Source organism: Corvus brachyrhynchos, unplaced genomic scaffold (assembly GCF_000691975.1).
Source record: "Corvus brachyrhynchos isolate BGI_N302 unplaced genomic scaffold, ASM69197v1 scaffold92, whole genome shotgun sequence".
NCBI classification, from domain to species: Eukaryota; Metazoa; Chordata; class Aves; order Passeriformes; family Corvidae; genus Corvus; species Corvus brachyrhynchos.
Genome location: NW_008236973.1, coordinates 5303274 through 5316833, shown reverse-complemented (window position 1 = coordinate 5316833; position 13560 = coordinate 5303274). Strand labels below are relative to the sequence as shown.

The following is a 13560-nucleotide window of genomic DNA, read 5'->3' as shown; positions in this document are numbered from 1 at the left end:
TAATTTTATTGCCTATTGAAGTAATTTGGAAATACACACATTACCTGTCTCTGTAGTGAAGCAGCAGTGAAAGATTCATGTCCCTCAACAATTTTCATTAGCAAAGTTATCCACTGAGATGTACTAAGAGTGCTGCACATCTGAGGCATGAGTGCTATGCTTCGAATGAATCCCAACGTGCACCAACTCCTATGCTGTTCTTTATAAACTAACTTATTTGGCAAGGAAGCTAAAAACAAAAAGACATATACATGTAACAGTTGACTTTTCCACCAGCTACGTAGTTCTCTATATACTACATGGGACTTTTTTGGACAAATCAGAACACTGATCTATTTCACTGTCTTTACATGAACTATTAATTTCAATTTTAGAGCTTGTAATGAATTTTATTAAATATGCCTTTAAAACAATTCTTATCATTACACTGTTTCCTCATTTCAAAGTATTTAACAGCATTACTTCTGAAAATTACAAAAAAGCTACAAAAAGGAGTATGACACACCCAGTCATACTGTTGTTGCCAAACACAAAAAGGCTGCTAATAAATTAATTGTCTAAGTCAACAATTCACATCTCATGCATTTCTTCTCCTTTTACTGTTTACATTCTAAGAATGCACAGGATCACTTCTATTGCCTTTAAAAAACAAGGTTTTAAAAGCTCTGAAAATGCATATTCTAGCCTTTGCCCTTAAAAGGATTAAAAACTACTAACAAAGTATTTACAAACTCACAAGACAACAAAGCACAAAACAGAAGCACACAGCTCAGTCAGACTGCTTCTATGTAATATACCTGATTTATCTATTGTTCCACTCTCCACAAGCATACGGAGTAGACCACACAAAGTCCGAGTAGCATCACTTTGCATGACTTCAGCATGGACACCAGCAGAGAGACACAGTGTCTGCAACAGGTTCACAGTACTTGTCAGCATCATGGAAGTAGGGTGGAGATTCCTTTCAACTTGTTCTCCTTCTGAAGGAAGACACAAAAGGCAAAGAATACATTAATACCGAGTTATTTTATTTCACAGAGGTTCTGAGACAAACATGATGTGAACAATTCGTTAAAAATATTTTCTCGGAGATGACCTGACACTAAGAAGACTCCTTATTTCCAACTCCAAGAGCAAAATATAAACCAGGTATTTTGCACATATACTTTCAAGTTTTTCTCTAGCAGTACACAGCTGTTGCCAAGAATAGGGAAGCACTCGGACTCAATGTATAATTAGGCCATATAAAAATCCCACTTCAGGGTGGTATTAACACCTGTTAAAATGTATACCTCTTGGTATCCGTAAATGAAACTATTTCAACTGAATTAATACTGTTTTCTCTGACCCATGAATACACAACAAATGTGACACCATCTTGTCTATCTTCCTTTCTCATTCTAAAGTTGTATTAAGAAAGATTCTGGTCAGAAGTGAACACCTATTAAATGACTCTTCTTTGATGAGGCACTTGTTCCTGTAAAAGAAACTGTTTTATATTACAAGATACCAATTTTAAAATTCAACTAAAACTGTGCCTCCACTTTTATGAATTTTTTTTTTTTTTTACCAGAATCATCCTCAGTGTCTGAATCCTCTGTTGTGGGCTGCGTTGCAGGTGGTGGCTCAGCTAGTTTGAGATCATATTTTCCCTCCTTTCCCATTCTGTAAGAATTTGTACTTCCAGTGTCCCACTGCACTCTAATCCAGCCATCTTCTCCCAGTTCTCCAATCACACGACCCAAACCTGGTGTGGGTCCATCCTGACAGAAGAGAGAGGTTCAAGTGACACAATCAACAACACTAGTTCATACCCAAAGTTCATAAAATAAAAATGCAACTGCTCTTTTTTGCTGCTAACCTAATGATAGGTAGTAAACATTCAACAATGTTTCAAAAATCAAGGATAGAGAGCATTTCACAATTTTCAAAAGAATCACCCCAGTAAGCTGCATATTTAGACATTCATGGCTAGATCTCTTTTACTATGTCTTACATAAGTAGCAGTTATGTCCTACATAACTGGAAATGTATAATATTGTAGAAAATGAATTATCCAATTTCCTGTTAAATGGTAAATTACCACAGTCTCACTAAAAGAGAATTTTAAACATCTCCAAAAATAAAGCTAAAGAAATAATTAATGTATTTTATGTTAATTCTCCAAGTCTTTCGTGGTAAATAGTCAGAATTGCACAGCATTGCTGTAAGACAGTGAAGGATTGATAAAGCTGGTTGTGAAAAACAGGAGCTGGGCCTCTTGCTTATCTTGCACCTGGCTCCAGCACAACTGAGTGATGTCTGGAGTGAAGCAGAGCTCTCATGCACCGATGCCGTTTCAGTGAGGCACAGAAGGGCACCTGGGCCTCTGTGTGAGCCAACAGCCACACTCCCTTCACCATGAAAAACAAGCCTTGTTATAAATCCAGTTTATTCAGGAGATAAGAATGCATACAAAGACCCTCTGATGAAGATCAGACAGCCCCTACTGCTGCCTCAGCACATGGAGGAGGACCAAAGTGTTGATTCCACCTCTTTCATCAACTGTAAATTCTGACAAAAGGTAACCAATACCCTCATTAAGCCCCACTAACATATTAACTTAGGCACCCCTCAGGAAGCAGATGAAGGAAAACATAGGATGTGTAATAATGCACGTATGGCCAAAGTCACCAAACCCCACCTATAACATGATTGTTCCATCCCACTGGAACAGGCCAAAATTTATAGTACAAAATAGTGGCTTCAGGGGCAGAAACGGCTGAAAGGGGAAAACTCTGTCTGCTCAAGATCTATTCACAAACTGTATCTCTCTTCTTTTCCCAAAGAGAAGCCTTTATGTAAGCTTTGCATCTCCAACAGCACACCTGGCAGTATTAATTTACATACACACCTATATATATATATGTGTGTGCATGTATATATATACACATATATACGTATATATGTGTATGTATAGTGCTATTAGATCTCTTACTATACTTTCTGTCACAACACATACTAACACCCAGTAATTAGTGCAATCATCACCAGCAATCCTGAGCCTGCTTTTCTGGTGCTTCAAATAACCACACTATTTGTGCCTCTGTGCTTGTGCAAGTTCTCCTCCAAACTCAACAAGACTTACAATGTTAAACTGGGCTACAATAAGAAATTAAGCCCAGCTGCAACCAGCCCCCCCATGATCTCTGAAGATTGACTGGAACGCAACATTTATTTTCTGTTAAATTCCCATACCCTTAATTCAACATTTTTGGAATGTAAAATTCCCTTGATTGACCAGAAACTTCACAGACAGTCCACCGAATAGGGACTTTAGATAATAACACACCCAAAATCTGTATGAAAGAAGTCATACCTGATCACCCCATTTCCAGTCTACCCCTCTCACCACTCTGGTACCAATTTTCATCATGGCTGCCAGCTCTGGTCCAGAAACAGGGAGCTGAACAGGTGTAGTTTCCTTTCTTGACTCTTCTAGGACCGTGGCAGAAGCCCCATGACAAGAGGCAATCATATCTTCTTCAACATTATCAGAACTCGGTCCTAAAAAGGAAAAAATATGAAAAAAATTAAATCCAACTACAAGTTTTTGATATGTACCTTTGTCACATGTAAACTTTCAGGCACAAACTTTGTAATATAAAAGCAGTAAGAAACAGGAAAGCTGACTGAACAGGTGATAAGTCAAATGACCTTTAAGAAAACTAGGATGTAATGGTTTTGAATGCACAGGAATTGAAATACTTAATTTTGAATAAAAAAACAAATGACAATTAAGAGACATTAATAATGATGACTCAATTGGCTAAATGGTTCTACAAACAGAATTTTTTTGAAAAACTTTCTGTGTGCACTCCAGTTAAACACAAGTTACAGGAACAAATGTTTGCTATTATCTAAGAAAACCAAGAGAGAAAAACCATGGCAATTTGAATCATAGCAAAACACACCAGAGAACTTCCTATAACAGAACAAAGAAAGCTTCAAGCTTAAATATACAGACTGAAAACATTTTTAATACATAGAAAAAATGAAATGAAGATTAGAGAGTAGACAGTTTTTATTGTTTTCATTTTAAATTTTCCATTTTTTATTTATTTGTAACAGTTCCACCAAAACTACACATCAATTGAAATTTTAGCAAAGGATGGCTGAAGCAAACACTTAATAGAAAAAAATCATGACTGGAAAAAAGCTGCAATCAAATTAACCTCCTTCTCAACCATGCTTACAGATGTGTTTTTTGTATCGGGCTAAAATAGCATTAAGCATTATCATTAAGCAGCAAAGTAATTCTGTAATTTGGGTACACCAACAGGTAAAAAAATACAGGAGACTTGTAAAGCAAATGCTTTCTTCTGAGTAAGAAAGAGGAACTGTACCTATCAGCCGCAGTGTGGTTTGTGTCAAGGCCAGCATGCCAGAATTGAGGAGCAGGCTCAAGGTATTCGCACCATGCTGCAGCGTCAACATGTTCAGCATGACCAGCAGAAAACGCGCTTGTGGAATAGTTCCAAGACTTGGTCCTGCTGGATTCTCATTAGTAATTGTTTGAAGAGGAACAGGCTGCAGACCTAGTCCGATTGTAATACAAATAACAAAGTCAGCTGACATTTGGGAGCTACAATAGAAGATGTTACAGATTTGTTTGATTGATGGTTTAAAATATTTTTTATTCCCTACTCAGCTCTGAGAACTTACAAGCCGAAGTTCCAAGAAACCAATTCTAATTTGTATTTTAATGCTAAAATGTTACTAATGAGTAATCAACCACCTGTTGCTGGGAAATGGGCAACATACTCAAACACTGAGAAGCGAGTTAATAGGGGGTCAAGGTGGGAAGGCTGGAATGACACACAAAGTAATTCTCAATACAAAACAAGGGAACAGATTTCAACATCCCAATTATTGGGAACTTTAAAAAAAATAGCAACAACATTAACGTAAAACAGTTTTCTCTACAGACAACAGCAACAAGATGAGACTCACCTAGTTCTTTAAATTTTGCATTAGCATCTAGCAAGATGTTCCGGACATTCTGAATAGCCCATGCATACAACTTTCCAAAAGTTACTTCCAGCAGCATTCTGTTAAATGGCGGAATCAGATCGACATCCTTCAAGCAGTCAGTAAGAGGCTCCCTTCAGGGAAAAACAACAACAACAAAGTAAGTACTGTTTTCTTATTGAAGAATTGTGGAAGCAAAAGCAACAAGAAGTTTTACCCTATATTGGCTCCTTCTGGAATAAGTCTCTGCCATCCACAGAACATAGCATACTGCACAGACGGGAGCAAAAAACTTTTAGCTGACAATTTCAGAATAGTATCTATTCCCTCCAGACGAACTTCTGCTCTTTCCAACTGTCAAAGACAAAAAACCAAATTGTCACACTTATGTAAACGGCTAATAATTGTCATAATTATGTAAAGGTCCCATTTCCATTCATTTTACCTGTTTTAATAAACATTTTCTCATTTTTTCTACATCCACTGGCTCTTCTTTAAGTGCAAATTCAACAATGGTGTTAAGGAGGGCAGACTGTGGATACAAGCCCTGAACATTTTGCTTCAGCCATTTGTATTTGTGCACACCTGTAACTGTACTCAAAATTGGCTGCCACTTATCCTGCAAAAGAAGAAGGTAGCATGTTAAAACTTTTTAAACAATTTTAAATTATTGAAAATATAAGTTATTTCATGCAAAACAATTTCCAAATTTAAAACACTAGGGGGTGGAAATAAAAACTTTTTCAAAGTCAGAAAAGAGTTTAGTACTATTTAACTCATCTTTTTTACTCTTGCTACATAAAATTTCAAATGCGTTAATGTTCAAAGAAAGAGGAAGTAACCCATCATAACATTTTATTTTGAAGCTTTATCTAAGATTATCAATAATTTAAAAATTAGAAAAGGTATCTTTACATATGCTAAATGCATAGTACAAGCTTATTTTTTAAAATTATTCCAGGCTTCACTGAAACAACATGTCACACTTAATTACACATCTCAAACACCATTATCAGAACATTTAATGTCAAGCTACTGCAATCATGCTTTAACTCATACTTTTTTCTCTTGTTATTTTTATTCACAAGGTTGATTCAAAATCTGATAACTTACCTTGGGTGATTTGATTGGTATGGGCTTTTTATCTATAGGGACAGGACTGTGAGGTACCACACAAGATTCTTCTAAATCACTCTCTTCATTTCCGATTTTGGATTCCTCTACATCAGCAGATTCAGATTTTTTTGGCACTATAAACAAAAAAGTATTATTCTTTCATGCAGTCTGATTAGATTTTACAGCATCACATTTTCAGGTTTGCATGATAACCTAAGCACACAGAATACTTAAGAACTGTCTGTAATAAAATGGAAATGTATTCTTGGTGAATAGTTGGACTCTATGTCCAACTATTACCAAATTAACTCTGGTATTACCAGCAATATCCTTTTCTCTTTAAGGACAAACTTGAAAAGCACTTCATTGTCTGTTCACCACATTAATTTATTTCCAGTTAAACCATTTTTTGACTACACTTTAATAAAACATGATTTCTAAAAAGATGTCACTTCCAGTGAAGTGTTACTAAAACAAATTCAGAGGGTCTAATACTGAAGGATCATTTTTAATCCACTGAAACATGAAGAAACATGCCTCAACTACCCTTGACACTCTTGTTTTCCAGTTCTTGCTGTAGGATCTGACATGCAACCACTGGTTTAGAAAACTTCATGAAAATGCAGCAGAAAGCAAATGGCTTTGATGCTTTATCTAAGGAGAGCCTCAAATAGCAGCAAACCTTGAAATAAGATGGATTTTCATTGTTTCAAAGAGAATACAACATTAATGCTGCTTTACCTCTTTTTTTCCTTTTTTCTCTAATAATTTTCTGAGCTACCCTTCGCCATCGGGGCAAGGAACTAAGAAGTTTAAACTTGGACATTATAGAGAGATCATTGCAAACCGCAGGACGTAGTTCATTGAATAAGAATCTCAAGCGCTCAATGACAGGAGCACAAACTTCCTTGTAAGAACGCCCCTGTTCCTGATGGGTCTAGGAAAGACACAGAAAGATGAAATTATGTATAATACACAAGAAAATGAACAATATATAGCTTTTTAATAAAACACTTCAAATGAAAATTATCTTTACATCAGCAGCTAAGGGGCTTACCTTAATAAGTGAGCATTTTGCTTGGTAGACAACACGGCACACATCCACTACAGATTTTGGTAAGGTTTTGTGCTTTACCTGGTCAACTCCAAGGGTACCAGGATGAACAAGAGACAGTGCTACATGACCTTAATGGGAAAAGACAATCTTTGAATATGCATTTCCAAAATCATCCATAGCAGAATTTAAACTGACCTAAACAAACACACCACAAGCCTACCTACCCAAATCTTCATGCTTCAGAAGACAGCATAGTAACAGGCGTCCTACTTCTTCCACAGGATGCTCAGGAGGGAATGTGATTGGTGTTGTTAAGTGACACTGTTTACAGTATCGCTCTATTTGACACAAGAAATCCTAAGAAAACACACAATAGCCTCTGTTTAACTTCAGTTTTAAAATACAATGAAAGGACTCAAAATACTACAAGGCAGCATTTAAATAACGCTGAGCAATCTCCACAATCTGAACTAACATTCCTGAGGTACAACACTGAGTATGTGCAATTTAACACACAGCAACTACAACCCAATAGTGCAAATATGCTACAGCCTTCTTCCTGTACAAAAAGCTACATGGCTCAAGGAAAAAAGCTACTTCTGCTTTTATCTCTTCATGAGATAGTCAGGTCACCTAACACAATTTTCAGTTGTCTTCTCATTAATCATTATTCATCATTATCGTTATTCCCAAAGATTATTTGGGATTCTCTTCATAAAGGAGCTGAACTCAGAGGGCTAGAAAATCTGAAGATATTACAGAAGATACTGATCAATGTAAACCATAGGGTTTTTCAGAACATCCACAATTCTAATCACGTGAAACTTGAACCTCAAGCCCCAAAGGAATTTTAAGACAAAAGCATACTGAAACAAAATACATTCGCAGCTTGACAGGAAAAACTCTCTCTTAGTTCAACTGGAGGTGAGCAGGATCTCTCAATGCTACTGAAAGTTGACATGAGAAGTAAAGCATTACTAATTTTTTGGTAAGAATATTCAAATTTTTAGTTCTCCCACTCAAAAATTCTAAAAATAGTAAAGAAAAAATGTACTGTTGTGCTATCAAGTGAAATATACACATTTTATCCATCAGTAGTACTCAACCATTCCTTTCACAAAAAGTAATTCTGAAATAACTTTTTCAATTGTTTTGCTATAACTTGTGGAGAGTTTTCACCACCACTATCACCCCTCAGAAACATTTTTTGTGCACAGAACTACTGAGGGCCTACCTTCACGGTGTGATCCTGAATATTATTATCCGCAATAGCTTGGAGAAAGGGTTGTGAATGGTCACTCAAAGTTAATCGATGTGCATATAGTTTTGATTTATTTGGGGTAGTGTTACCAGGTGAACTGCAATGGTCTTCATCTTTTTCCTCATTGTAACTGTAATGAATCTGACTAGTTTGCAAGCCTCCAGAAAAGATCGATGACTTCAACCATTCTGAAGTAAAGAAAACATGAGTGAATATTCTGATCAAAGACTAAGCTATCAAGACTCAATTTCCTGTAATAAAATGCATTCACAGCTTCAACAAGACTTAGTAAATCTTTCATTTGCGGAAACTTTTTCACAGGAAAAACAAAAGGGTTCTGCAACTGAGAAACAATTAAGTAACAGGGCAGCCATCATCTGTTTAGAGATACAGGGGACCTTAGCAATTTTTCTGCTATTAATATTGAATTATACCTTCTATTGACCAAACCAAGACACCCAATAAGAAAATTTCCAATACCACATGATCCAGGCACTCTTAACTGACCACAAATTGGTGAGATAGGAGACTGTGTAGCATCGTTTTCTATTTTATGTTGCATATTACAAAATTCTGAATTCGACTGCTCAAAATTATCTAACCCCGATTTAAATCTTGCTAAATTATTGGGATCTTGATGAGTGTGGTAGTTAAGGTTAAGAATGAAGAACTCCTGCAGAAGATCAAGACTAATGAAGTGCTAAATTTTCAGCAATTTATTCATCCTTTGTCTTTTTCTTGCATGCTTTGACAAGTATTTATCACTTTTTAAAGCTCAAAATGACGTCCTGCTTACTGGCACATTCAATTTCCAGAGGAGAAAGTGGTGTGCTCATTGCCAGGTAGGAAGCATGCAGTCCAAGGAGAAGACCCAAATTCCTCTCTGTGTCTATGAGAGGTGATGACAAAGTACTGAGATCTGGCGTTGTAATCACTTCCTGGTCAGGCTGCACAAAAGAAACAGTAATTGTAAGCTAGAATTGAGCTCCAACAAGAATTCCAACAGCAAAGTAATGCTTTACTTTAGAAAACATTTACCCATTAGTAACATTTTTACCTCTATATACTGGCCAACACAGAAGGCGTGCATTGATTCCCGTGTGTCCTCAAATTGCAAAGCAGCTTCCAAAGCAACAACTGGGTCCTCACCAGCAAACTGAGCTAATGAAAGAATAATGTAGTCAATACAGTATCTAAAAATGTGGTAATTCCACCTAGTTTTGAAACAAAAGTAGTTTGTGTCTGTAAGTCAGATGAAAATTCTCACCAAGTATGCTACTGCCAGTTAAAGACTGGGTTTGGAAGTCCTTTATATCATACACTTTCCCATCAATCACTGTCCAAAATCCTCCGTCTTTGTTGTGGTTCTCTAGATCAGCCTTACGTATAAGTGTCACCTCCTCATTATTTCTGCAACTCTGGCCAGTAAAAAATGAACCTATTCATATAAAACAGAAAAGAGAATTTATCAACAAAATATTGGAAAGTAAGGGGTTTTTTCTGAACATCCTTTTAATTGTTGACTAGTCAAATTTTTCACTTCTATTCAAAGGCTGCTTTTTTTTTACATGCTCAAAAGTAATAATGGCTATTAATATGTTCCTCATATTATGCAATTCAACTATCTGTATACTGTGTTCTTTTATGCACTGATCTCTAATGTCACCTAGCATTGCCCAGCTATATGGCTGTTTTGTGTGGAGGTGGAGCGGAACAATCAGGTTTCTGGCAAATCACTGCTCTAATCGCTTCTTCCTCCAAATTACTTTGGTTTTATTACTCAGTTGCCTGCAAGGAATTTGCTGTACATTTAATTTCAGCCTAATTCAGTTTTTTTTTTAATATAAAAGACTCTTCTCTTTTGACCACAGACACAGCTCATATTACAAAGTACCCTGAGAAAATAAAAATTCCTTATTTCAAAGCTTTCATATTACTCATCCTTTGTGTTACAGACAGAGTTTAGTAACAAAATGCCTAGATGTACTACACAGGTTTTCACTGCAACTTTTCACAGTCAAAATGTGAAATGATGTGAACCACTTCTTGAAAAAGCTGCATCTGTACTCTGCTTAATCCTACCTCTATATGTAACTTCCTTAAGAATGTACTGACAGAATAAATAGTGCCATATAAATTGGTTAATAAAACTTCGTACTGTGAAGTAGAATTCTCCTCCTGACAGTAGTTCATGAACAGTCACCACTCTTGTACAGCTACTTTATAAAAGCAGTCCAAATGCTACTAAGTACGTACCCATTATTCCTGGCCATGCTAAATCCTCATTGTCATCCCGTTCCTTTCCAGGGGCTAAGTGGTTAAATCTGTCTAGATGTTCCAGCAAGCCAGCTAACAGAGGGATAGCACCAGCTTCCTGCATTAATCCAGCATTTTTACTGAGGAGTAGCACTATAGAAACCACCAGTTCTGGAAGAAGAATGCCTGAAACAAAAAACACAGAAGATACTCACATTTAGTTCAAGTTCTACATTCATTGCATTGCAGAAGTAAATCACCATTAATATATTCTGCCTTTGACTAGTGTTGAGTACAAAGCTCTTGCCTTCCTCATTGAATTTTCCCTCCTTCTCTCCCATTAACCAAAAAATTAAACTGACTCCTTTGTAGCCATTTAGAACTTTCAAGAATGTCTTAAAATTCTGTGGAAGGGGAAGAAAGGAGGACAACAAGTAAAAACCTACCCGTTAAATCTCCATCCACAACACGAGATACTTCTGCAAAATGCCTATGACTAGTACAAGCAATGCTGGTTGCCACAGGAAGGATATCACCAATGTGCGTGCACAGAAGAGCAGTGTATTTCTTCAGTAAAGAACCAACACCTAAGAGGTCAGGACCTGTATAAAAATAGAGGAAGAGCACAGAGGACCACCACATAGTCATATTTAAGACACAGACTTCAAAAGCTGACAAACTATTCTGAAATTATGCCACTCAATATTAGCACTAATTTAAGAAATCACGTAGTTTTAAAAATTTATAAAAGTTTATTCTCCAGATCCTATTACCTAACCAAAAAAAAAAATTAACTTACAGAAAACAATGTAAATAAACTACTTTCAAACACTGTTCAGACAAATTCAGCAAACAGACTGACAAATGAGACAAGAAGATAAATTGAAATAAGAAAATGCTATCCTGTAAAAGTTATTACAGGAATACTTGGGGAGGGGTCAGAAGTTGTTTGCTTTTATTTTTAAAACCACTACTTACTGTATGTGTTAGGGACCTGGCCAACACAATCTGCTGGGTAAAGTTTGCTAACAAGTAGACGCTGAAAACGGAGCAACAGGTCCAGAGAAGCAGATCTCTCCTTGCTATAAAGTTCTTGGTCCATGCAGGAAGAAATGCGACGAGCAACATCTTTTAGTTTGGCTATTGTCTGTGAAGCGATGTTCCTAAGTGGTAGAAAAGTACCACAGAGTACTTAAAGGGAGCTCAGAGTGAAGACAGTCCACAGTTCATGGGTTAAGATTTTGCAAAATTTTGCAGAAATATATGCAAAGTTTCTATGTAGAACTTCCACCCCTTCGGACCGTGGAACTCAAAAAGGCAATGGTTTTGTGGATACATTTTGGTTCACAGGATTTGTAAAATACCTCAACTTTGTGTTTTGTAGTGAGTGATGACAAAAACCACAATCTGACAATCTTCACTGAGAGGCTGCAGTGAAAGTCATGACACTGCATAGCTCAAAACAGTTTCACTATTGTTTAAATTACATGGTTGCCATCACAATTAAGTGAAAAAGTGCAATAAATTTCTTGGTAAACTCATAATTACTTCCTGCTTTACATGCTATATGTTAAGTAATCCTGTAGCTCCTCTGGCTGATATAAAGCAGCTTTGCTCTCAGCACCCTAATTGGTCATGCATTCACAATTCTCAGTTAGGAATTTAAAATTCAGGTTTCTTTCCCGCTTACAGTCTCCATGAGACAGTTCTAAATAAATAGGACAAAATATTCAGTTCTAAACAAATTTGTGGTGATTCTCACACTTTTTAAGGACAGTCTTTTAAACATTTGTCCTATATTTGGTACAAAAACTTTCAGATACTTCTTCCAGAGAAGAAGTATCAAAATCATAAAAGCAAGGCAGTCTTTCTAAAATTGGGTAATTAAGTATAGAACATTGCTCCTCAGCAAAGATAACATAGCAGAACCACAGATAAGCTAGGAGAACGTTCAGTATTCTGAATTCTGAGGAGCTAAAAATGCTAGAAGACTTTATTTGCTAACCAAAATTACCATCCTTTAGCTGACTAGTTCACAGAACATCTAAATACATCTCTACAAAAGTAAAAGACAAATTCAAAGCAATTACCTCAGTAACTGCTGAATTAACTGAACTAATGGTAAACTTTGTTTTCCTGCAGATTCATAGATTCCAGTGTTAATAAGGTCTTTGTCCAATGGAGTTCTGCTCCTATGAAGTGTTGATGCATTTGCCTCTTGTTCATCAATTTCTTTTTCTTTCTGTGCTTCTTTTTTTGCTTCAATATCCTAAAAAAGTAAATGAAGTTAAAGAAAACACACAAACCTCCACTATGATTATGAAACATTTGTTAACAAGTATTCACAGTAACAAGATCAAGTTACTTTTACCTATGGCAAAATGGAACAGTTGCTACCAGACAAAATGTCTATTGCATATTCTGTAACAACCACATGGGCACACTTTTTAAAAAACAATTATAATGCAAAAAGAAAGGCGAAGAGAGGGATGAAGGTGGCGAAGGTAAAAAAGAGTAGAGAAATTCCACAAAACCATGGTGGACACACATGCCAGTAGCTGCTGCTGCACAGTTCACAACTGAAGGCACATTTACTCTGTGTTTATAAAAGCAACAAATCCAGTGCCCCAAGGAGAACCTGAACTGCAGAGCTGATGAACCATACCTGAATTTCTGCAGTAATAGCAGCGTTCAGTGCAGACTCTAAGCCTCCATCAGCCATCAAGCTGCCCACCAAGAGGTCAATCATGAATCTACGTCCTGGGCTGACATTCATTTCATTTCCTGAAACTACGAACGGAAGAAGCTAGTAATGAAGTCAAAAAGTGAGGCTTAAACAAGCAGGCTTCACTTTGAGGAC

At 36.6% G+C, this 13560-nt stretch overlaps 1 protein-coding gene across 2 annotated transcripts in view; it reads right to left on the bottom strand.

Moving 5' to 3' along the window:
- The window catches only part of LOC103611779 (E3 ubiquitin-protein ligase HERC2), a 103949-nt gene that overhangs the window by 51418 nt on the left and 38971 nt on the right, over nt 1-13560 (bottom strand). For both annotated transcript variants that reach the window (XM_017728588.1, XM_017728589.1), the window contains exons 18-38: nt 13366-13490; nt 12791-12969; nt 11679-11863; nt 11147-11302; nt 10701-10886; nt 9712-9882; nt 9502-9605; nt 9241-9391; nt 8418-8632; nt 7408-7540; nt 7184-7311; nt 6868-7063; nt 6124-6260; nt 5456-5629; nt 5228-5364; nt 4993-5144; nt 4386-4577; nt 3359-3546; nt 1571-1763; nt 798-980; nt 45-229 (exon numbers count right to left, since the gene is read on the bottom strand). In XM_017728588.1, coding sequence (XP_017584077.1) covers nt 45-229; nt 798-980; nt 1571-1763; nt 3359-3546; nt 4386-4577; nt 4993-5144; nt 5228-5364; nt 5456-5629; nt 6124-6260; nt 6868-7063; nt 7184-7311; nt 7408-7540; nt 8418-8632; nt 9241-9391; nt 9502-9605; nt 9712-9882; nt 10701-10886; nt 11147-11302; nt 11679-11863; nt 12791-12969; nt 13366-13490 — 3470 coding nt within the window. The remainder of the gene's footprint in view (nt 1-44; nt 230-797; nt 981-1570; nt 1764-3358; nt 3547-4385; nt 4578-4992; nt 5145-5227; nt 5365-5455; nt 5630-6123; nt 6261-6867; nt 7064-7183; nt 7312-7407; nt 7541-8417; nt 8633-9240; nt 9392-9501; nt 9606-9711; nt 9883-10700; nt 10887-11146; nt 11303-11678; nt 11864-12790; nt 12970-13365; nt 13491-13560) is intronic.